The 24,025-nt window shown below is 41.4% G+C and overlaps 1 protein-coding gene across 1 annotated transcript in view; it reads left to right on the forward strand.

Annotated features, from left to right (window-relative positions):
* Positions 1 to 2,163: 2,163 nt before the first annotated feature.
* Positions 2,164 to 24,025, forward strand: part of SH2D4A (SH2 domain containing 4A) — a 119,356-nt gene continuing 97,494 nt past the window's right edge. The window contains exons 1-2 of the mRNA XM_089675292.1: positions 2,164 to 2,280; positions 19,187 to 19,549. Of these exons, the coding sequence (XP_089531418.1) occupies positions 19,369 to 19,549 (181 nt within the window). The 5' untranslated portion in view covers positions 2,164 to 2,280; positions 19,187 to 19,368. The remainder of the gene's footprint in view (positions 2,281 to 19,186; positions 19,550 to 24,025) is intronic.

Raw genomic sequence — 24,025 nt, forward strand, 5'->3', positions numbered from 1 at the left:
CTAACACACTACACCCTACCCAACCTTGGTCCCCACTGACATGTGACTGCTTTGACCATTCGAAGTTGCTCTGATCTGTCTTGGAACCTTTAATTAAAGAATTATGAGAAGACCGAGGTTGTTAAATCCCTGGACTGCTGCACTGGCTGCGCAAGTAGTCAAAGGAAATTACCCATGGAGGTAAATGCAGCAGGAACTGGGGGGGGGGGGGGTATAGTGTGTTAGTTCACTTTTTAAGTTTCTGTGAAAAAGTTGTTGCACTTTTTAAGTCCATCTGAAACAGCATATCAACAGGGTGACAACTCTGCACTTGTCATTAATTGCCATCCCATTAAAGGAAGTAGAAAGTCACCTGACCTACTGGACACATCAACAGCAGAGAAAACAAAAATTGCTAGTAATAGATGGCAGCATTTATACTGGGGGAGATTTAATAAAACTGGAGAACTTAGTAGCACCTGTCTGAGCTCTTTAAAGACACCTGTCCACCCCACAGTCAGTCAGATGCCAACTACTACCATGGGCAAGAACAAAGAGCTGTCAAAAGACACCAGAGACAAAATTGTGGACCTCCACAAGGCTGGAAAGGGCTACGGGGCAATTGCCAAGCAGCTTGGTGAAAATAGATCAACTGTTGGAGCAATTGTTAGAAAATGGAAGAGGCTAAAGAAGACTGTCAATCTCCCTCGGACTTGGGCTCCATGCAAGATCTCACCTCGTGGGGTATCACTGATGATAAGAAAGGTGAGGAATCAGCCCAGAACTACAAGGGAGGAGCTGGTCAATGACATGAAGAGAGCTGGGACCACAGTTTCAAAGGTCACTGTTGGTAGAACACTACGCCGTCATGGTTTCAAATCATGCTTTGCACGGAAGGTTCCCCTGCTCAAGTCATCACCTGTCCAGGCCCGTCTGAAGTTTGCCACCTGGATGATCCAGAGGAGGCATGGGAGAAAGTTATGTGGTCAGATGAGACCAAAGTAGAACTTTTTGGTCTAAACTTCACTCGTCGTGTTTGGAGGAAAAAGAAGGATGAGTTGCATCCCAAGAACACCATCCCTACTGTGAAGCATGGGGGTGGTAACATCATGCTTTGGGGGTGCTTTTCTGTGAAGGGGACAGGACGACTGCACTGTATTAAGGAGAGGATGAATGGGGCCATTTATTGTGAGATTTTGAGCAACAACCTCCTTCCCTCAGTCAGAGCATTGAAGATGGGTCGTGGCTGGGTCTTCCAACATGACAACAACCCGGAGCACACAGCCAGGATAACCAAGGAGTGGCTCCGTAAGAAGCATATCAAGGTTCTGGAGTGGCCTAGCCAGTCTCCAGACCTAAATACAATAGAACATCTTTGGAGGGAGCTGAAACTCCGTGTTGCTCAGCGACAGCCCTGAAACCTGACAGATCTAGAGGATATCTGTTGAGGAGTGGGCCAAAACCCCTGTTGCAGTGTGTGCAAACCTGGTCAAGAACTACAGGAAACGTTTGACCTCTGTAATTGAAAACAAAGGCTTATGTACCAAATATTAACACTGATTTTCTCAGGTGTTCAAATACTTATGTTCAGCAGTGCAAGACAAATAAATTCTTTAAAAATCATACAATGTGATTTCCTGAATTTTTTTTTAAATTCTGTCTCTCAGAGTGGGAATGCACCTACAATGTGAATTTCAGACCTCTCCATGATTTCTAAGTGGGAGAACTTGCAAAATCGCAGGGTGTTCAAATACTTCTGTTCCTCACTGTATATTGATGACCGCTCCTTTTGAAAATGATGGATACCTGACTGCTTGTATAGCAGTGGTTTTAATACTTTCTGAATCGCTAACTTGCAACAGGAATGCAGAACAATATTTATGGCTTCATGGTGACTTCAGTTGCTGCATAATTATAAATAAATACATTTGATGGAACTGTGTCTTTTTTATGTATTTAACTGGAAAAAAAAGCCATTTGATTTTATGCTTATTCACTTTAAATGTCTAATGGGAAACTACCATAATGTTTTAAATTCCAGTGGTATCTGCTTACACACCCATCCCTTTCATATTCTGGACAATGTAATACCACAATCCTTCAGCAGATGGTGCCTCTGATCAATGTGAACTTCTAATAAATGGCATTGTTACTCAGTAGTAGGCAGTCTCTGGAGTAGAAGTATGCATGTGAAATGTTTTGTCCAGCCCAATAACTCTAATGACAGGATTTGTGTGCACTTCCTTCACTCTGAATTGTTACACTCATACATCTGGCAGGAACACAGTTGTACAGTTTGGGGTAAGTTAACTTTCTTTTGCCTTGTGTCTTTTGTTGTAGTTTGATCACATTCTTTTACTTTTTTCTAACTTGTACCAGCTTGATGTCCTTGGCTTTGTTTTCTTGGGTGATTAGGAATCTCAAACCAGAGGAATAGTATAAGCTATGAATTGAGAACTGTCTATGGGCAGCTGTTTGTTATGTAGCTGACAAGAACTAGTTCATAGTTCATCGATCAATCAGGTGGGAAATGAGCAGGGGCGGACTGACAATTCATGGGGCCCCCGGGCAATAGGGGATCATGGGGCCCCTGTGTCCTTGCCCAAACTCATAAAAGCCTATGAAAAAGGGACTAGGGGCATCTCATGGGACCTACTGACCCCGGGCCCTCGGACAGTGCCCGAGTTTCCAAATGGTCAGTCCGCCCCTGGAAATGAGTGTACAATATTTAATAAATATTGTATAATAAGTGTGTAGCTAAATAGTAAAGTGCAGGATTGTGGCAAACTAGAATAATTAAAATTTCTGTTCAGCTTCTTTTATATAATTAGTATTATGTTAAGTGATTGTACATGAAACAATACTGTTTAAGCATGTCTTCGATCCCAAACATGGATCGAAGTTCGGCCAGTTCAGCAGGGATCAGCCAAATTTTGATCCGTGTATGGGCACCCTGATTATACAGAAGACAATCTGCCAATCAACTTCTGTACAATCAGTCTGTCACGTTTTTCCTGATCGACAAGTACCACTGTCTATAGCAGGCAGCACTGATCATTGAATACTTTGCTGCTGTCAGAACACAATAGCACAGTAGAAGTGATTCTCTCATCTGCCTTGAATGTGTGGATGGTGGATTATCCCACTGGTTGAATTAAAAACATTCTGAATGTATGGGATATCTTACAGTCATTTAGTTAGTCTGCATTTACACCTGACCTGATTCTGAAACTTTTTTTTCAGGGGTTTTACAAATGCACTATATTGCCAAAAGTATTGGGACACCCCTCCAAATCATTGGATTCAGGTGTCCCAATCACCTCCATGGCTACAGGTGAATAAAATCAAGCACCTAGGCATGCAGACCGCTTCTACAAACATTTGTGAAAGAATGGGTCGCTCTCAGAAGCTCAGTGAATTCAAGCGTGGTACCGTGATAGGTTGCCACATGTGCAATAAGTCCATTTGTGAAATTTCCTTGCTACTAAATATTCCACGATCAATTGTAGTGGTATTATAACAAAGTGGAGGCAACTGGGAATAACAGTAACTCTGCCACAAAGTGGTAGGCCACGTAAAATGACAGAGCGGGGTCAGCGCATGCTGTGAAGCACACAGTGTACAGAAGTCACCAACTGTCTGCAGAGTGAATAGCTAAAGACCTCCAAACATCCTGTGGACTTTAGATTAGCACAACAGTGTGTAGAACGGCTTTCCATGGCTGAGCAGCTACATCACCAAGTGCAAGGCGAAGCATCGGATGCAGTGGTGTAAAGCACGCTGCCACTGGACTCTAGAGCAGTGGAGACATGTTCTCTTGAGTCACAAATCACGATTCTCTGTCTCGCAATCTGATGGATGTGTCTGGGTTTGGTGGTTGCCAGGAGAATGGTATTTGCCTGACTGCATTGTACCAAGTGTAACATTTGGTGGAGGGGGGATTATGGTGTGGGGTTATTCTTCAGGGTTTGGACTTGGCTCCTTAGTTTCAGTGAAGGGAACTCTTAAGGTGTCAGCATACCAAGACATTTTGGACAATTTCATGCTCCCAACTTTGTGTGAACAGTTTGGGGATGGCCCCTTCTGTTCCAACATAACTGCACACCAGTGTACAAAGAAAGGTCCATAAAGACATGGATGAGCGAGTTTGGGGTGGAGGAACTTGACTGGCCTGCAGAGTCCTCACCTCAACCCAATAGAATACCTTTGGGATGAATTAGAGCAGAGACTTAAAGCCAGGGCTTCTCATCCGACATCAGTGCCTGACCTCACAAATGCGCTTCTGGAAGAAAGGAGTTCTTCAGATGTAAAAACACATGAATCTGGCATCTGCAAGAGCTCCCACTAAAATCTATGGGGCCCAAAATGCCTGAATACACTCAGAAAAAAGCTCATGTACTTTTTTGAGTGTAAGGCATAGAACGCAGCACGACTGAGCATACTGAATGGGAGCTTCTAGGTAACAGTTAGCAATGTGTAAGTAAGGGCTCATTCATGTCTGAAAAAGTACCTCAGACTTTCAAAGTGTGTTTTCAATGTGGAGATAAGATCCCCCTGGAAGATGCTGCCCACAGGGATTTGGGACTGCATGGTCACAGTGTACTGCATATAACGACAAAGATCGGAACTGAACCACCAATGGTCCAGTTCTCATGTCCGATTATACACTGCATTGCTGTGCTAAACCGCTGTGCCTCACCCATTCCTTCACAAATTCTAGCTGTGAAACCAGTACTGAATATGTTTTCAGTTAGATAAAGGGAACAGATTGCAGTGGGTGTAACTAGCAATAAAGCAAAAGGTGCAGCTTGCTGACATTCCTAAGAGAAATAAAATTGATTTTCTATGTCTGTCAGTAAGCTCTATGTACTCTCCATTAACACCATGGAGGTTGAATTACTAAAGGTGGATAGACTGTGCGCTTTGCAAGGGAAGTTTCCCTTTGCAAGGGAGTTTTCCCTAGAGGTATGTGAATGAGGTGAGTCTCTACTGACTTCTATCATCCTGTCATGTGCTGACAAAGGTTCTGTTTATTTATTTTTCTTCTACGTGAAACATTACCACATTCACTAGCTTACTGCAGTTGGGTAATATGATGTTTATCACACTGTAGAGGGCAATGAACAGCCCCAAGAGTTTCTTATCACACAGGGAGTTTTTGCCACCTTTTTGGACTGTCTCCATGTGAGTGAGACCTGATCCATTTCTGTTTAATGTAGATGAGTGAAGGATCAGAAGTATTGTGCACAAGGCCTTTTTTTTCTTAGAAAATAAGTGCAGAAACTCAACCATGACCACCCAAGCCTCCCCCCCCCTTCCCGCCCACTGGTCAAATTTCACTAACAGCATGACATTAAATACCAGGAGTGCACCACGTATAGAATGCCTCTGCATTCGGGGGTGGGAGGTTACACACAAAGTGCAGAGTTCAGGAGTGCACTACATACATAGTACAGAGTTGAGGGCTGCATATAAAGTACAGAGTTCAGGGGTGCGCTACATACAGAGTGCAGAGTCCAGCCTTCTCCCACAGTTGCTTACCTCTGCATCTCACTTTCACCCCTCTTCTGCTCTGACCTCTGCATACAACCCTCCCTCCACTGCCTCCATCGTCTCTCCTCTTCCTTAAAAGCTTCACCATCTTCCAGGGGCGGACTGACCATTTGAGCACTCGGGCACTGCCCGAGGGCCTGGGGTCAGTAGGGGGCCCCATGAGATGCCCCGGTACCTTTTTATAGACTTTTTTTGGGTGTGGGTGTGACTTTTTTGACACGGGGGCCCCATGATCCCCTATTGCCTGGGGGCCCCATGAATTGTCAGTCCGCCCCTGCCATCTTCCACGTGTCTTACTCAGGGGTGCGCTACACACAGAGTGCAGAGTCCAGCCTTCTTCCACAGTTGCTTGCTACTGCATCTCACTTTCACCCCTCTTCTGCTCTGACCTCTGCATGCAACCCCCCCTCCATCTTCTCCCCTCCTCCTTAAAAGCTTCACCATCTTCCATGTGTCTTACTTTTGTTGCTGTATTAGGCTGAAGCACCCAGACAGCTCTAGTACCTCCCCGCATACTGTAGGTGCCTCCACCTCTCTCGCTTGCAGGGAGATCATCCAGTGGGGGTTTTGGCATCCGCAATGCACCCTGGGCACCTGCAACCCCCCTCTCCACTGCTTCCATATCCCCCCCTTTAGAAGCGCTACCATCTTTCACATGTCTTAATTTTTTTTGCTGTATAAAGCTGAAGCACCCAGCCGGGGCTCTAGTACCTCCCTGCATACTGTAGGTGGATCCACCTCTCTCACTTGCAGGGAGATCATCAAGTGGGGGTGTTGACATCTGCACTGCACCCCGGGCACCTGCATCTCCCTCATCCCCGTCCTGCCGCTCAGGAGGTCATATCTGTGGGAGCCGTTGGGAAACAAGCTATAATTTGTAAACACAGAAGCCGGACTTCTGTGTTTACAAGAGATAGTGGTGAGCAGAGAGTAGAGGGCCTGACCCAGAGGTGGTGGAACTAAGTTCCACCAAGTTCCAGCTGAAAAAAGTCCTGATTGTGCATAGGTCATTGCCAATGTTCTGTATGGAATGAAGTGGCTTCAGGTTCTGAAATGAGACACTCCATGTTGGGCATGTATCTCCCTGGTTGCCAGTCCCAGGGAGATATACGCTCATCTATAGCCATTTTACAGCATTGTAAGTATCAATGGTAGCGCTCCCATTGTAACCCATGAATACAATATTATGATATTTGACGTGCTATATATCTATCTATTCAGAGCTCTGCCAGCACTGTTTTTTCACAATGGTAAAAAAATCAATCAGTGCTGCGGGGCTGTGTGAGCTATCTGCCAGTGCAGTTTTGGTTTACTATTAGCTGGCAGAAAATGTTTCAGGGCTTTGTGATCCAACTGATTGCTTACTATTGTGAATGTACAGTCAGTAGTTGTGTTGTGAATGGAGCTAACTCTGACCTCTGTTGTGCTAAATGGTGGCACACATCTCCAGTGCGCACCTGCTACCAGCAATGGGTGTTGTCAATCGTCCCTTGTTAAGTATTTATCCCCTTGCTAGCAGAGTGTACAGCAGTGGAGGGAGCTGTCAATGGTATGACCATGCTGCTCAGCTTCCTTGTGATCAAGCCAGTGGTCCTGGGTGGCGACTATGTGGATGCATCTATATTTTTGATATTTCATTGAAAAGCTCTTGGATTGAAGAATGGACTATGCAGTTTCCACTGCATTGGAATTTATTGACGTTAAGCAGAGATGAGCTTTTTAAACCAGCACCAGCGTGTCCACAGTGAGTGAAGCAGGCAGTGATCTAGAGCAGTGCTGCATGCTTGGGAGTTTGAACCATGCTACTCAGCAAAAAAAGGACAGTTTGAAATGGGACAAAGTGCTACATACACTTGGTCCCCTGGGGGATTTAATAAACATTTAAAATATGTGGTGATACTTCTTCCTATAAGGTAAAAGGCAAAGCATCTGCCTTCCAACAACAGGAGAACAACATTAAAACCAAATAACTTATGAGAGCAAAAACAGCACTGTAATCCCAATATCTGATGTGACAATCATATTGTAGGGTCACAATTTGCCATAAACATTATACAGTAATACCTCGGTTTACAAATTTAATTCATTCTGCAGGATTTTTCGCATAGCAAAAAATTTGTAAACCGAAACGCTGTTTCCCATAGGAGTGCATTAAAAACCAATTAATCCGTTCCGGAGATCAGAAAAAAAGTAAACGCTACTAAAATACCGCATGAGTTATTTTATCAAGTCATGCGGTATTTTAGTAGTGACAACCATGCGTTAATGTTTCAGCTGTCAGCGAGGTTCCCCACTTACAGCTGAATGTAAAAGAATTGCTGGCAATTAAAAAAATAATTTAAAAAAACGGCGTGGGTTCCCCCCTCCCATCCATACCAAGTCCTTCAGGTCTGGTATAGATTTTGAGGAAAAAAAATGGTGTGGGGGGGGTCCCCCCTAAAATCCATACCAGACTCTTATCTGAGCATGCAGCCCGGCAGGTCAGGAAAGGGGGGGGGACGAGCGGGGGGGACCCCCCTCCTGAACCATACCAGGCCACATGCCCTCAACCTGGGGGGTGCTTTGGGGCAGGGGCGGCTCCCCCCCAAAGCACCTTGTCCCCATGTTGATGGGGACAAGGGCCTCTTCCCACAACCCTGGTCTGTGGGTAGGGAGCTTATTGAAATCTGGAAGCCCCCTTTAACAAGGGGCCCCATGATCCCGCCCCCTCCCCATGTGAATGAGTATGGAGTACATGGTACCTCTACTCATTCACAGAAAACAAAAAGTGTAGTGTGAAAAAAGACAGGACACGGTCTTTGAAAAGTCCTTTATTAAAAGAAAAGAATGTCCCCTGCAGTAGATCCAACGTCAATCACGTTGCCCGCTGTCACTGCCGCTGCTGCCACTGACCTGATAAAAGAATTAAATTAAAAAAAGGCCCCTCTTCCGATGATGGCTTTCAGCTTTCTGCCTGCTCCGGTGGTTTGACAGTTCTTTGTTAAAGGGGGCTTCCAGATTCCAATAAGCCCCCTGCCCGCAGACCCCCACAACCACCGGCCAGGGTTGTGGGGAAGAGGGCCTTGTCCACATTAACATGAAGACAAGGTGCTTTGGGTGGGAGCCCCCCCTGCCCCAAAGCATCCCCCCATGTTGAGGGCATGTGGCCTGGTATGGTTCAGGAGGGGGGGCGCTCGCTCATCCCCCCCCTTTCCTGGCCTGCCTGGCTGCATGCTCGGATAAGGGTCTGGTATGGATTTTGGGGTGCCCCCAAATTAAAAAAATGGCTTGGGGTTTCCCCTCCCATCCATATCAAGTCCTTTGGGTCTGGTATGGATTTTGAGGGGAACTCTCATGCCAAAATTAAAATAAAATGGCAAAAGCAACCTCTCTAGCAATACACACAGAGCTGAGCATGTGCAAAATGTCTCCACATGATATGTCTTATCAAGAGATAAGAAGTGGACACTAGAAGAAGGGGAGGGTCAGAGAAGTCAGGATCAAACATCATTTTTACACAATGCAGAGGATTAACCCCTTAGGTTCCACAGTGTGTATAACAAGCATGATTTACCACATATACAGATTGATTTTACTGCTGGTTGGCAGTTGGGGAAAGGTAAAAATGCAGCTCAACCGCCTAATTTTACTTCCTCCATCTGCAAGTGTAAACTAAGCCCTAGCCTATTGCATTAATTCATATTCCAAGATGATTAACTCCTAGCCCTGGCTTAACTTGCTGAACAGTACATCCAATTCCCCTCCCTTATAGGCTCTTCTCATAAGACCCCACATTCACCTGTAGCCACTGCTACAGTCCCACTGTTTTCTGCAGCTCTGTATCTCCTCCCTCTTCAGCCTGGATTAATCAACCCTGTGATTGACTGATTGTTCGTTGTTCTACACAGTCATTGCCTGCAAGCACTTATTAGCTGTCAGTAAGGCTACTTCAATTAGTTGATTGGTGTCTGACATTTAGATTGACCTACTATTGGTTTCTAGCCTCTTCCCTTTGAGATCTGGACATAAGGAAGTTGAGACTCTGGCTGGGCTCCAGAACCTAGCTGAAAAGTCTCCTCCCAAACATTACCAGAGTCGCTAACAATGAATAGTACATTTAGTGGCTCCTGATGAATAGGATGTATGTTGTAGGCAGTGTATAGGAACAGTGGGGTCTGGTACAATTGGCTGCAATAGGCTGTTCTCTCACAACCTTGCCCCCAAAATCTTGTCATCTTGTTAAAAAAGAAGTTTGTAAAAGAGGCCAAGATATGACCCCTAAATATACTAAAATCAACCTCAAACATGGTTCTGAACATACACAACTAATTAGTTGACACCTAAACCCTATTTTATATTTCAATATTTTTATTGAAAATCTGTAAAAACAATATACAGAAATATAGAAAACATAACCCACCCACATGATGAGTTGTAGCAAAACAATCAAAATCATAGAATATATAGGCACATAATAAGACATCGACCAATGATGTAGTAAACAATAAACCAGAAACCCCAATAGGGTATAGTCGAGTTTAAGCAATTATTCCATCAATCAAATAGGTGTGGGTAGTATCACATAACCAAATAACAAAGATAGAGAAACCGAAAATAAAAGAAAGAATCAAAAAAGAGGGTGAAGAATAAATTGGAAAAGGAGAGAAGAAAGAAAGGAAGGAAGGAAGGAAGGAAAGAAGGAAAGAAAGAAAGAAAGAAAGAGAGAGAGAGAGAGAGAGAGAAGGAAAGAAAGAAAAAGAAAGAAAAAAAGAAAGAAAGAAAAGAGGGCCACCCAAAAGTCCATTAAATAATAGAGATATACGTAATCTATGGTTCCCATGTGTGCTCTAAACCCTGTTTAATTTGTAAAAGTTGTTTTAGGACTCAAAGCTGGTAAATATTTCTATAACCATCAATGACGTTGTCAGCATTTTTAAAGGGCGCAAAGTAACCCACGCTTGAAGAATATTCCTCTCTAGAGTGGCCATATGTATGATCACAGAACTTTTTCATCCCAAACACCACCTGGAGCTGATTTGTTTTGTTCATGTAAAAAGGAACTCAAAGAAAGGAGGAAGTCTATATTGTCTATAACAGTTTGTTTTCAGCTCTAGAAGACAACTGAAATATGACTGCTGTTGTTATGGGCTGTACATTACTCTTTAATCCAATTTTAGTAAATTCACTCTGCTAGAATTATATTATTCAAATCTTTCTTATTCAGGGCAGGCCAAAAAAATGATAGAACTTGACTAGAGTTATTTGATTCCCAAAAGGTCAAAGAAAGTGATGCAACCACTTTAGAACAAGCTGCTTTTGTTAACTTGGATTTCATTACAGAATCTTAACCTTTGTGAATGTAGCTGCTGGGTTATTTTGTACTATTCAACATACGTCAGCACTGACTTTCTTCTAATAATGAAAACATCACAATACACCTAATAACAATCTGAGTTTCTGTAAAGAATGAGAAATGAGAGCAGTGATGCTAGTTTCTGAAGTCAACAGAGAAGTGGAATGGGATTCGGGGTCCTAAAATAAAGACAACTTTTTTTTTTTATTATAATACCACTTCCAAAATTAATCAAATATCAGATACCCTTGTAGCATAATCTCCACCTTCACCCCTGAAAATGCAAACGATAATAATAATGATGAATGTGCCAATAAAATTAATTAATAAATCCCAGCAAACCAAAACACAGGTGAAAATTAAAGTCCCAAACAAAGTCCAAAATGGAATTCAAATATAACGAAAAGCCACACAAATGTCCCTCCTGTGTATTAAAGGTGAAAAAAATATCCAAATAAATAGAGCCTCCCAGCGGCTTCCACGGCAAGTGTTACCTCAAAAGAAAAAGAAATAATACATAGTGCATTATCCTTTGGATAATCTTATCATCAATATGTGAAATCACTCTAGTGAGTATCACACAAGTTATCCTTTTCAGTGAAAATAAGTGAAAAATATAAGTGAACAAAACGTGTATGTGAATCTCACTCTTCAGTGCCCAGAATCAAGCAAACATAGTGTGCACTGTTAGTTTGAGTAAGGAGCGAATACCCTTACCAATAATCAAAACTTATCTCGCCTTAATGTCATCCAGATATACAGCGATGAAAAATAGCCCTCCTGGAGAGATCCACAAGGATTACCATACTCCCAGGGCAACACCTGGGTCCATTAGCAATAGTACTCCATGTGTCTCCTCACACCATACTCCATCCAGATGCCCATATATGAGGAATAAGATAGTGTAATAAACACCATAAACTTAAGCTTTAATTAAAATGCTCACATTCACATAGCCTTTAAAACCGCTTTATATATGTATTTAAAACCTTTCTGCCATCCAGGAAACGTCCAGGCTCTTTACAGATGCTCCTTTCCACTTTCCAAAATGGCCGCTGTTACACTTCTGGTTCCCGTGTGCGTCTGACGTCACTTCCCTTGACGCGTTTCATCATCGGACTTAGTCATAAGGGATACGATCGTCAGACAAGGTCCTATTTGTACTCCTTTATATGACGCCGGGGCACATACCGCCATGTTAGAGAGGGGAGTAATACTGAAAAGGATCAATTGTGTGATACTCACTAGAGTGATTTCACATATTGATGATAAAGATTATCCAAAGGATAATGCACTATGTATTGTTTCTTTTTCTTTTGAGGTAACACTTGCCGTGGAAGCCGCTGGGAGGCTCTATTTATTTGGATATTTTTTTCACCTTTAATACACAGAAGGGACATTTGTGTGGTTTTTCGTTATATTCGAATTCCATTTTGAACTTTGTTTGGGACTTTAATTTTCACCTGTGTTTTGGTTTGGTGGGATTTATTATTTAATTTTTTTGGCATATTCATCATTATTAACTTTTTTTTTGTTTAACCACTTCAAGTCCAGACACTTTTGACCCCTTCATGTCCAGGGCAATTTTCAGCTTTCAGTGCTATCACACTTTGAATGACAGTTGCGCGGTCATGCAACACTGTACCCATATGAATTTTTGTAGCATTTTTTTGGGACAGATAAAACTTTATTTTGGTGGTATTTATTCACCACTGGGATTTTTATTTTTATTGCTATATAAATGAAGAAGTCCAAACATTTTGAAAAAAAGTGTTTTTCTTATAAACATTTGTGCAAATAATCTTTCTTCATAAATCTTGGCCTAAATGTATTCAGTTATCTTTTTTAGTAAAAAAAAAATAACCCACATTAGTTTATAACCAAAAATTATAATTTTTCAAAAATTTGTTTTACATTTTTATTTTATTATTTTATATTATTATTTATGTTTTTTTTAAATATACTGTCACCCTAGCAGCACAGTGTCACCATCGTAACACTGTACTACTTGTGGGGGGTGATGAAGATTTTTTTTTTTATTTTTACACTGATTGCTTTTACACCCATAAAGGCTGCAAAAGCAATCATTTCTCCTTCTCTCTGGCTGCATTCTTGCAGCCATTGAGAAATACTGTGAGAGCTGTGACTGGTCACAGCTTGTCAAATGGTGCAAGGCTGTTGTGAATAGCCTTGTACCATGTGACCTCTGTGATCATTCACAGATTTCACTAGTAGTAAGCAATGATGTTAGAAGTGTTAGAATGTTAGAATCTTGCTTACTACTAGTCATGTGATCACTGATTGGCCAACCGGCTCCTGCACTGCTGGTTAAGGCCTCATTCATATGGGCCCTGAGACCTGTACAACTTGAATGAATCATTTGTTTTTGCATGTGGAACCACCCAGAGCTGCATGCAGGCAGTCTCTGTTAATGAATGGCAGTACTAGGGTCGTTGGTTTGAATCCCAGCCATGGCACCACCTGCCCAGAGTTTGCATGTTCTCCCTGTGCCTGCGTGGGTTTCCTCCTGGTACTCTGGTTTCCTCCTACAATCCAAAGACATGCTGGTAGGTTATATGGCTCCTATCTAAATTGGCCCTAGTATGTGTATGTATGAATGTAAGTTTGTGTATGTATGAATGGAAGTTGGGGACCTTAGATTGTACACCCCTTGAGGGTTAGGGACTGATATGAATGTACAATATATATGTAAAGCGCTGCGTAAATTGACGGCGCTATATAAGTACCTGTAATAAATAAATAAATAAATACATGAATGGACATGCAGCAGCTGTATGGAGTCTAACACACAGTCAATGTTAACAGATGTCCAGGGATGGGTGCGTGACCCAGAGCGCACATTGCATGCATTTAGGGCAGAACACCTGTTAGTATAGCCAAAAAGCAAGCCAGATGAATTCCGGTGTACTTTGTACTTGAAGATAAATTGGCTAATAATTCTGCTGGATATATGGTGTTTGAACCGGATTTACTTCTAAGCACCCAAACCAATAAGAGGACAGCTGGGTGTGATCCAGAGAAGGAAAATAATTATAGTGGCTTGCTGCTTGAAGCGATAGTAGCAAATATTCAATTAAGAGCCGCTAATGCAGATGTCAACAACAAATAAATGTCCCATGTATATATGACTCCATCATAGACTTGAATTCATTAGTGATACACCCATGTGAGAATAGTGGCCATTTTAAGCATAAAGTAAAGGTTGCCCCCTGTTTTAGGGAGTGTAAATATGGTAGACTTATCAGTCCATTAAAGGTCCAGCATTGATCCTGGTATGGCTGATGACCCTGCCTGGCCGGTTTCCCGGACCCCCCCCCCCCCCCAGCTGTATCAGAGGCTTATGATTGTGACATCACCGTACTGTGCTTTATGTCTTCTGTAGATATCTGCAGGTTTTAAGCCTTTGTTCACAAGAAACTTCATCACAACACACTGTTCCATACATGCACTAACACTGTTGTCTACCATCTTGATTAATGGTCTCTAGACTGGTCCACGACATGTGCGTCGCCTTTTAGCAATAGGACACACTTGCCACTTACTACTGTGTGAGTACCGCCACGCTAGCATGATGCATCCCTTTTTTATACCTGTAAAAATTATGTCCCGGTTTTGACTTGAAAGCCCCTCGTATTTCCGTGGACAGTTTGCCATTTAACTGTCCATTTTGGCACTGGTTAACCTTGTCTCTGCACTGGTTGGAGGGAACATACTGTAGGAACAGTTAGGAGCAAATGATGCCAAGTTTTCTGAAGGAGGGGAAACATTATAAGGCGTAAAGCATTGCTGATCCAGTCTACAGCACAAATTGTTATAGAATGTGAACACAGGGCATCAGGTATGCTATTTGTGAAGTACTTGACTTGATGTCTAGAAATTTTAATTGGTGTTGGTGTACATCTTTTGGCATAATGCCCATGCAGGAGTTAGATGTAGGCATACTCAAGATTATTCACATATTTCATTTTAAACAGCTGTGAACTCAGAAGACCCAGCATCTGATATATCTACACAGAAAAATGACTCAAGTCATACTCTGAGATACTGTGCAAATAGTATGTACAATATGTATTCTGCTCTACTTTACAAGATGAATAGGATTTTCATTTTACATAAAATTAAACCATTACCTTAACAAACCTATTTGGTTAAGTGGAAACCTCTCAGCAATTCCAGGTATTTCAGACTTAAACATTTTTTTAAAATACTTTATCTGGTCGTTTTCCTCTTTTGTAATGCCCCTGCCTCCCTTCTGTAAGACTTCTGTTCTTCCTTGTTTTGTTTATAGTCCCCCCAAAAATTAAAAGAACAAAAGCAAACAATAGCCAATCATACCTAATAAATTATGTACTTTGCCTTGGGTTTATTTTAAAAACTCCAGCAAAAATGAAGCAGCTGCATACAGCAAACCAGTCGCATTTCATATTTCAGATTAAAGAAGGAATGTGATTGGTTGCAGTGGACAACTGCATTAGTTTTGATTATGTTTTCTCTGCTATAGTGTATGGTAAATCAATTGTAAAATATTTAGTCTCTGTGAAACTATAATGTTATTTTGCTGCAGTAACCTAACTGCAAGCAGAGATTTGGTTTATTTCAGGATAGATATGTAGGTAGTGTTGTTGAGTTGTGAAATATATATCTGGAAGAACTTGCATTTGAGGTATATCTAAAGTAAACCACAATCCAAAATGAAATATCTGTAATAGGCATGCTTGCAGAGGCTTTTCTACTGTCAGTTATCTTCCTATGTACTGCTAGTTAAATCTACCTTTTTATTTCAGATAGCATTGAAAGTGAGCAAAGAATGCTCTGATTTTGTTTTGTAGGACATCACAAAAGTCTCTTGGCTCAGGCCTTGTGTGTCAAGGTGTTAGAACTCTTTGTTATTTTCACAAAACAGAATCAAACCTGGCCTCGATATGGTAGAATGTGACAGTTTCTGGTTTCTGTATAGGATGTATATAAAAGCAATACTTCGCATAGACACTTCGATGTATGTTCATGAACTTTGATGAGTCAAGCTGGCCATGCACAGTACATGTTTGAATGAAGGTTCATATAAACATTCATATGAAAATTCTCAGTACATTTAAAGTGATTCTGTGGCTTATTTTTTTTTGTAAATAACAAACATTTATATTTACCTGCTGTGTGCAGTGGTTTTGCACAGAGCAGCCCAGATCCTCTTCCTCTTGGGTCCCCCGCAGGCTCTCCTGGCCCCTCCCTACTGTTGGGTGTCCCCACAGCAAGCAGCTTGTTCTGGGGGCACCCACGACTCCATGTGTCCATTCACACACGCAGCCGTGGCTTGGCCCCACCTCCTCTCTCTTCTCATTGGCTCACTGACTGTGATTGACTGTCTTAGCCAATGAGGAAAGGGAGTCCCTGGATATCCGAGACTCCAGTGCACATCACTGGATCGAGAGGGGGCTTAGATGTGTATGGGGGGGGGGGGTCTGCTGGGGATGCTGCACAGAAAATGTTTTTTTACCTTCATGCATGGAATGCATGAAGTTAAAAAACCTTGAGCATTTAGCGCCACTTTAACTTGCCAGATGTTGTTTGACAGTAATTGCAAATTTTGTTTCCTATTAACATGCAATTGGGGGATTAAAGTAATTTCCCAAACTAAAAGCATATATAATGTTAGAAATTAATTAGATTCAGAAAAATTTTCCATCCGGCTCCTTCAAATTTTCTTGTCCTTGTGCTCAAAAATGGAGGTTGATTTTCCCTGGTCACCAGGACAAATAGAGAGTGTGAAACTACCTATTGGGGACACAGCTATAAAAGCCTGAACTGGGAGGGGAAGAGGCACTGTTGACCCACAGTTAAAATGCATTATCTATTGCTGTGTATACTGTAGCACCTTACAAAAAATGTATAATTTATGGAACCAGTGGTATAATGGCTAACCTATAGATAGCAATAGAAGTTTACAAAAAAGGATCAAAAATTATAATCAGACAAAACTTATGTGCCAAGCAAAAAGAATATGTTATTGCTCGGAGCAATGTATTATAGTCTTTCTGAAAGGTATTGGAAAATTAAAATGAAATGATTCTAATAAGATACTCCCACATGGAGTATAAGTATAATAATGACTTAAAGTGATATTAAAGGCAATTTTAAGAAAAAGTCATACTTACCTGCTCTGTGCAGTGGTTTTTTACAGTGCAGCCATGATCCTCCTCTTCTTGGGTCCCCTGCTGGCGCCCCAGGCCCCTCCCTCCTGATGAGTGCACCCAGAGCAAGCAGCTTGCTGTAGGGGCACCCAAGCAAGCTTGATCCTGAGCCACTGCTCTGTGTGTCCATTTACACACAGAGTTGTAGCTCAGCCTGCCCCCTCTCTCTCTTCATTAGCTCACAGACTGTGGTTGACAGCAATGGGATCCAATGGCTCCCACTGCCATCTTAGCCCATGAGGAGGGAGAGTCCAGGGAGAGCTGAGGCTCTCATGCACATTGCTGGATTGAGATGGGGCTCAGATAAATATAAGGTCTGGTTCACACCTATGAAGTTTTTGGCCCTTTTTGCAGGAACACACTACAGTCCTGTTAACATGGTTTTCATTGGGACATGTTCATATCTATTGTTTTTTTGGTTGTTGCATTTTTTGGAAAGGGTCAGGGACCTTTTTAAATGCAAAACAGTGCGTTTTTGGTTCAACTGACTTCAATAAAGATGCTGCAGAAAAGCATGTAGTGCGTTTTTATGCATTTTTTATGCGTTTTGCATTTTTAATCTGCCCTACAACAAAATGGCCAACAAAAAGTGAAAAAAATGCAAAACACATAAAAAAACACATAATGCACATAGTGCAAAAATGCAAAATGCACCAGAAAAGCAATGCAGAAATTATGTGAACCAAGGCTTAGGGGACCTGGGGGCACTGTACACAGAAGGCTTTTTACCTTCATGCATAGAATGCATGAAGGGAAAAACACTGAGCCTTTACAACGACTTTAAATAATAATCATAAAGAACAAAGTTACCACCCCAAAAACATAACACTTAGGAAAGAGGAACTACTCCCAAAGATAGTAAATCTGAGTTAACTGCAAAAAAAAATAAAACATTAGAAATTAAAGCCTATACTGGTCAACATAAAGTCCAAATGATCCACATAGGTCTAGATGCAGTAGGCGAGAATGAGACCATAGATTATATAGGAAAAACCTTCCATACCTGGGTGGGAATGGCCAAAAGGCAATATAGCCTTACAATTTTCAATATCAGAACAAATATATTGAAAATCCAGCACACACATGCCCACAGGGGCTACTTCAAAGAGATAAGTCCCAGGGAAGTCATTCACATAAACTGTATTCAAGAAATACCTTGCAATGGAAATGTTAGCGCTGGTAATTTATAAAACAGAAACATATGACCATATGTCCAAAAGAGTGACTTAAACTATGCCATCCACAGAGCTATTATACACAGAGCTAGATATATTACCAAACAATCAGTCCTAAAAATGTTAAAAGAAGAACCAATAAAATCCCAAAACATGCTGATGTGTACATAAGTATGAATGTCTTGCAGATAAGTCCTATGTCACTTCTGTTGATAAATGGTCAAAACACCAATTTGTAAGCTTATACATTAGCAGAATGTCTGTGGAAATAGATCAAGTGTAGGCAAATTGTCCCAGGGAAGTAGCACTTGTGATGTAGGCCAAGATAAATCAAATATACGTAGATAAAAACTTGAATAATCCATTTTGCATGTACAATATGCTGATGCTTCAAATAAAAAGTCAATCAAACAGATCCACAGAGGTGGTAAACAAAAAACAAATTTCCATGTGTCCCTGGTATAGACACCACAGGCTAAAAAAACCTGATAGGGGTTTTAACACTTCCACACTGTATCCAAAACAAAAAAAAAAGTTTTTGATAAACATACACTTTAAATTTATTACCTCCTGTGCTTCAGACAAATGGTGGTAGCACCAAAAAACTAGGGGTAGTAAGAAATACCACGCAGAGTTTACTTCCTTTGTCTACTATGGTCTTCTACCTGATTGGGCCCCAGGCAATAAGTTTAATTTCCTTTGAATTTATATGGGAGTATAAACTAGTGGGAGTGTAAAGGTGTTGCAGAAAGAGGTCTTGGATCAATCAATGATGGGACAATAAGATGCAGCTGTCATCCTTTTGACTTCCTCTATCATCCCCTAACACTGACCGTACATACAAAGTATACAATGTCATTTTGTGATTGTTGTTTATTTTATATACTGCATACTTTAACCTCAACATTAACATGTTACCCTTTTATTTTTTATTTCAGAGATGAAAAGGTAATATACACTATGGCATGGATGTTACACAGTCTTCATGCATTCTTCATTGTTGAATCCCAAGAAATAAAACTTTATTTTTAGGAACAGTTTTCAGAATCCTAAAAATATTACATACTGTGGTTAAATCCCAAGGATTTCATTATATAAACTGATCTAAATAACAGCAGCCATGCTTAAGCAGATATTAGCTGATATGTATATCGACCCAGAACTTTTAGCTGAACTTAGTGAAGAACAAAAACAGATCTTATTCTTCAAGATGAGAGAAGAACAGGTACGGAGATGGAAAGAAAAAGAGGACAAACTTGAACAGAATGAAGTGTTACAGAAGTGCAGCAAGCCAAAGAAAGGTAAAGACTTTCTTTTTATTATGATTCGTTTGCTCTTTATATAATTTGGTTTGGATATTCTTTGTTCATTTGGAACAATGGTTTTTTTTAGCCTTGAAAACAATGCTTTTGTTCTTAAAGTGACACTAAACGATATCCTAATTTTCTAACAATAATCAATTTACAACTACTACTTTATGGTCCTGTAATCTGTTTTTCATTAAATTGTTCCTTGCTTTGTTTTTTTTGCTTCCTTGTTGTAGCACCCACCTAGTCTAGCTAGACCCTGATGGCTAGTGAGGAGCTAATTAGCAGCTCAGGTGAGATAGCCAGAAGGGTCATATTCTGGTCAGGACTGAGAATCTCTGCAGGCCAGCCCCTCTGGAATTTCCTCCTGCTTTAACCTCCCTGGCGGTATGATTATTTCAGATTTTTGGTGCTGAAAGTGGTACCATTATTTTGCGTGGAAATATGTCATTTTTTTATTGTAGGCTGTAATTTTTAGGAATAACTCACTGAAATCTGTCCGAACAAGAGTCTAGTAAACATCCCGGGTATGATAAAATTTGAAACACAAAATCATAAATTATAATTTAATAAATAATCATAAAAAATAATAATATAATAATAATACATTTAATTCAATAATATAATTAAACCAAAAACACTGAAATTTGAAATATAGCGCCAAGTTCGCACATCGCTGAGCAAAGTCGCAGAATAGTTTTCAGTGTCTGATGATGAATTTTTCCACGAATCATTATCACTCAATTCTGCAAGTGGTTCTGATTTACTATCGCTGTTCTCTAGCTGGTCTAAAACCGATTTTACCTAAAGGGACGCTTTTTGGACGCCATGGACTTTTCCCAGTTTCCAGGCAGAAAGAACAGTCAAAATGCAGGCAGGGCACAGGACAAAGCAGTAGGGACAAAATGTATGTGAAATGCTTTGAAACAGCAATGTTTTGCTATGTAATAATCGTTTTTAAAAAAATGACATTTTTAAAAACTTTCAAATTTGCCGCTGTACATCCGGACGTCACAGGGACAGGAACACGGAAGCCGGATGCCGGCATCGGCTGGAGGAGATGGCCGGGGACGCTGCAGGGGACACATCGCGGGAGCGAAGGACAAGGTAAGCGCTGCAGGGAATCCCTGAGCAACGCCTCATGGTAAGCCCGAGTGTAGCTCGGGGATACCGCTTGTGGTACTGAAATTTTACCCCGAGCTACACTCGGGAATACTGCCAGTGAGGTTAAGGCTTTTGGAGGAGGGCCATGGAGACAGTGGGCAAATCTGAGGAGTGGTTGGCTGCACTTTTGAGGGACCTCAGCCAATCCCCAACAGTGGGCTTAAAAAGGGGCTGGACTAACTTAAAAAGTGTAAGAGCCTGCTCAGTAGCAAGAGAGTTGTGGTGGGAGAGGAGTGAGAAGTAGAAAGATGTAAGGCTGGAGGAAGAAGGCTGCTAGGAGGCCTAGTGGGATGGGGCCTGCCTGCAAGCCTGGAGCTGGAAAGGAGGAAAACTCAGGACCCACTGGCCCCCTGAGAGAGGATCACCTGTATGGCAGGGAAGGAGCAGCCCAGCTGATAGGCCTTGTAGCAGCAGCCATTCTGCAAGCGGTACAGGAGAGGATCTGAGTGAGTACACCTGCACCCCCTGGACGAATAGGGGAAGGAGCATTCTGGTGGGAAACCAGATTAGCCCCCTACTAGTGACTGTTACCCATTTAAAGGAACAGGAGCTAAATCCCCTGCTCAGGAAGAGAATTCTCCAGATAGCCGGGTGAAGGGGAGTTCTTCTGGGGTCTGGGGTAGTACAACTGGAGCTGCTGGCTAGCACTCCAACAGCGACTGGGACAGAGAAGAGAAACTGTGAATAGTTCCAGGACATTGTCCTCAAATTTTGGTTCCCTTGGGCATCCTATAGACCCTTTGCCCCATCCAAGTTTAATCCCCCAATAAAATAACAAAACCAATGCTCAAGGCCTGATTTCTGCCTATGGAGGAAAGCTTGTGTGGAAAATGCTAACTGACAAGCTGTGCAGGGCTATAGGGGGACCCAAATTCATCAGCAACTCCTAAGGGGTTAGTGCTGCATTGTAAAGTTCCATGTGAGTTCATGAAAATCTCTCCTTTTCCCTCTCACTTCTGTTTGCTTGGAATGAGCAGTGCATGTAGTTGCAGTCATGTCTATTGCGCTCTACACTCTACAAACCCCATAGTCCATTTCGGGAGTGAGCCAGAGAGGATGGCTACATTCTTACATATAATGGGACCATAAAGAATGAATTTACCTACCTTCTTGCTGAAAGTCAGATTACAGCAGGAACAAAAAGGAATTTGAAGATTAGGAGGAGGCTGAGGGCAATAGAAGGTACTTTTTTGAGTTAAGAATACATACATTAATAGACTTTTTTTGTTGGACCAGTGTTTAGTGTCACTTAAAATACACTCTACAGATTTCTTAGTGTAGAGAGTAGACAGTACAGTGTAGAAATGTAAGAATTTGCAAGTAATTACAATGCATATTTCATATAGTATTTACCTACTTTACGTTATATACTGCATATGTTTACATGAGCTAGTGTGGGATTGATTATCTAGAGTTCAACTTTAAAAATTGCTACTAAAATGAGGTTCAAACTAGTATCAGACCACTCGATCAACAATCATATGTTGTTAGCAAATGTTTGCTTCCCCACCAGCCTACTTTGATCTTATTGTAATGTTATGTTAACAATTTATGCAAACCAATTTTTTTTACCTGCACTTTCAGTGTAGCATCGAAAGGGGAAAACAACTCCCCTAAAGGAAAACATGTACATTCACTTTGAGATTTACCTTTCTGCTACGTTCTAGAAAAATGATGTGTTATTAATTTAATTACAAGATTTTATGGGTTGTATTTTGAGAGTAAATAGCCAGGGCTGTTGGCATTATGTACAGTTGCACTGGGAAAAATGAGAGGAAAATGGGTTTTCTCTAATTGTTCACTATTTTGTCCTAAACAAAACCCAAGAAATAAAAAAGAAATATGTATCCAAATCTCCTATCAAATTAAAGCCCTGTTTGACTTTATATGATATAAGGTGCAGAACGGTGACATCTTCAGATGAAAAAAAAATACACTGGGACTTACAGTGGTTTTAAAGGTAGAAGTTTTACCTTAATCTATTCTCTGCCTTCTGTGTGCAACTTCCCACCCACCTTTTTTCTTACCTGAGCCGGACCTCAATCCAGCACTGTGCACAAGATCAGCGGCTCTCTCTGCTCTCACAGCCAGTGAGGAGAGCAGAGGGTGGGGCTTAGCTGCACTCTGTGTATCAGTGGAGACACAGAGCCTGGCTTGGGATTGAGTCTGCATGAGTACCACCATAGCAAGCCACTTGCCATGGGGGCACGCATAAGGAGGAAGGAGCCAGGAGCACCAGACTCCAGATAAGGAGGATCGTGGCTACTCTGTGCAAAACCATTGCACAGAGTAGGTAAATATGAAATGTTTGTTATTTTAAAAATAAATGTTTTTTCTTTACATTCACTTCAAGGGGGCTGGATGAAGAAAAACGCTTAGGGACTCAAGTGGTTAAACCATCTACACTTCAATATTGATTTATTGATATTTCACTGAATAAATAACTGCATTGATTGGTGTTTTAAATATGTGCTAACTAAAAATACATTTTTTCATACTTTTCCTTTAAATCTGGCTGGATTCGTTTTTTAAAATTTATATATTTTGGATATTTTATTCAGTAGATATGCATCACCACTTGTTGATTCTTTACTGAGTTTATTGGATATATTTGCTGTATACCGGAATTTCTGCTTAATCCACTTTTCTACTCAAAGGTTTGTAGAAAATAAAAATGACGCCGGATTCAGTCCAATCCGAGTTTGCATGTCAGTTTTCTCTGATTAAATATCTCACGTCTACAAAAAGGCAATCACTAAATACAAAAGCTTCCTGTTTGTTTGTGGAAGTGATTCAGAGTGTCTGGGATTTTTACAAAGCAGGAAGATAGGATTTAAACAAATAAAAAAGGAAGTCAGACAAAGGATACATTTAAAAAACACCAGCTGTTATCTAAAGGTCAAAATAAAATCCTTTATTTCTTTTTAAATAAGGCAAAATTAGGGTCCCGTGATGATTTTTTTAAATGGAGACTACAGCTTTTGCTGAATATGCATGTCAGGGGCGGACTGACAACTCATGGGGCCCCCGGGCAATAAGGGATCATGGGGCCCCTGTGTCTTTGCCCAAACTCAAAAGAGCCTATGAAAAAGGTACCAGGGGCATCTCATGGGGCCCCCTACTGACCCCGGGCCCTCGGGCATTGCCCGAGTTTCCAAATGGTCAGTCCGCCCCTGATGCACGTACACATGTTACTTGTAGAAGAGTATGATCCGATCTGTGCAGTGGCCACAAGAGCTCAGCTGAGCTTCCAAGGACATGTGAACAAGGTTATAATTTTTTTCAGATAATCAGTGAGTTCATGAT

This window comes from Staurois parvus, unplaced genomic scaffold (genome assembly GCF_062004578.1).
Source record: "Staurois parvus isolate SC_StPar_1 unplaced genomic scaffold, SC_StPar_1.0 ptg000013l, whole genome shotgun sequence".
NCBI lineage: Eukaryota > Metazoa > Chordata > Amphibia > Anura > Ranidae > Staurois > Staurois parvus.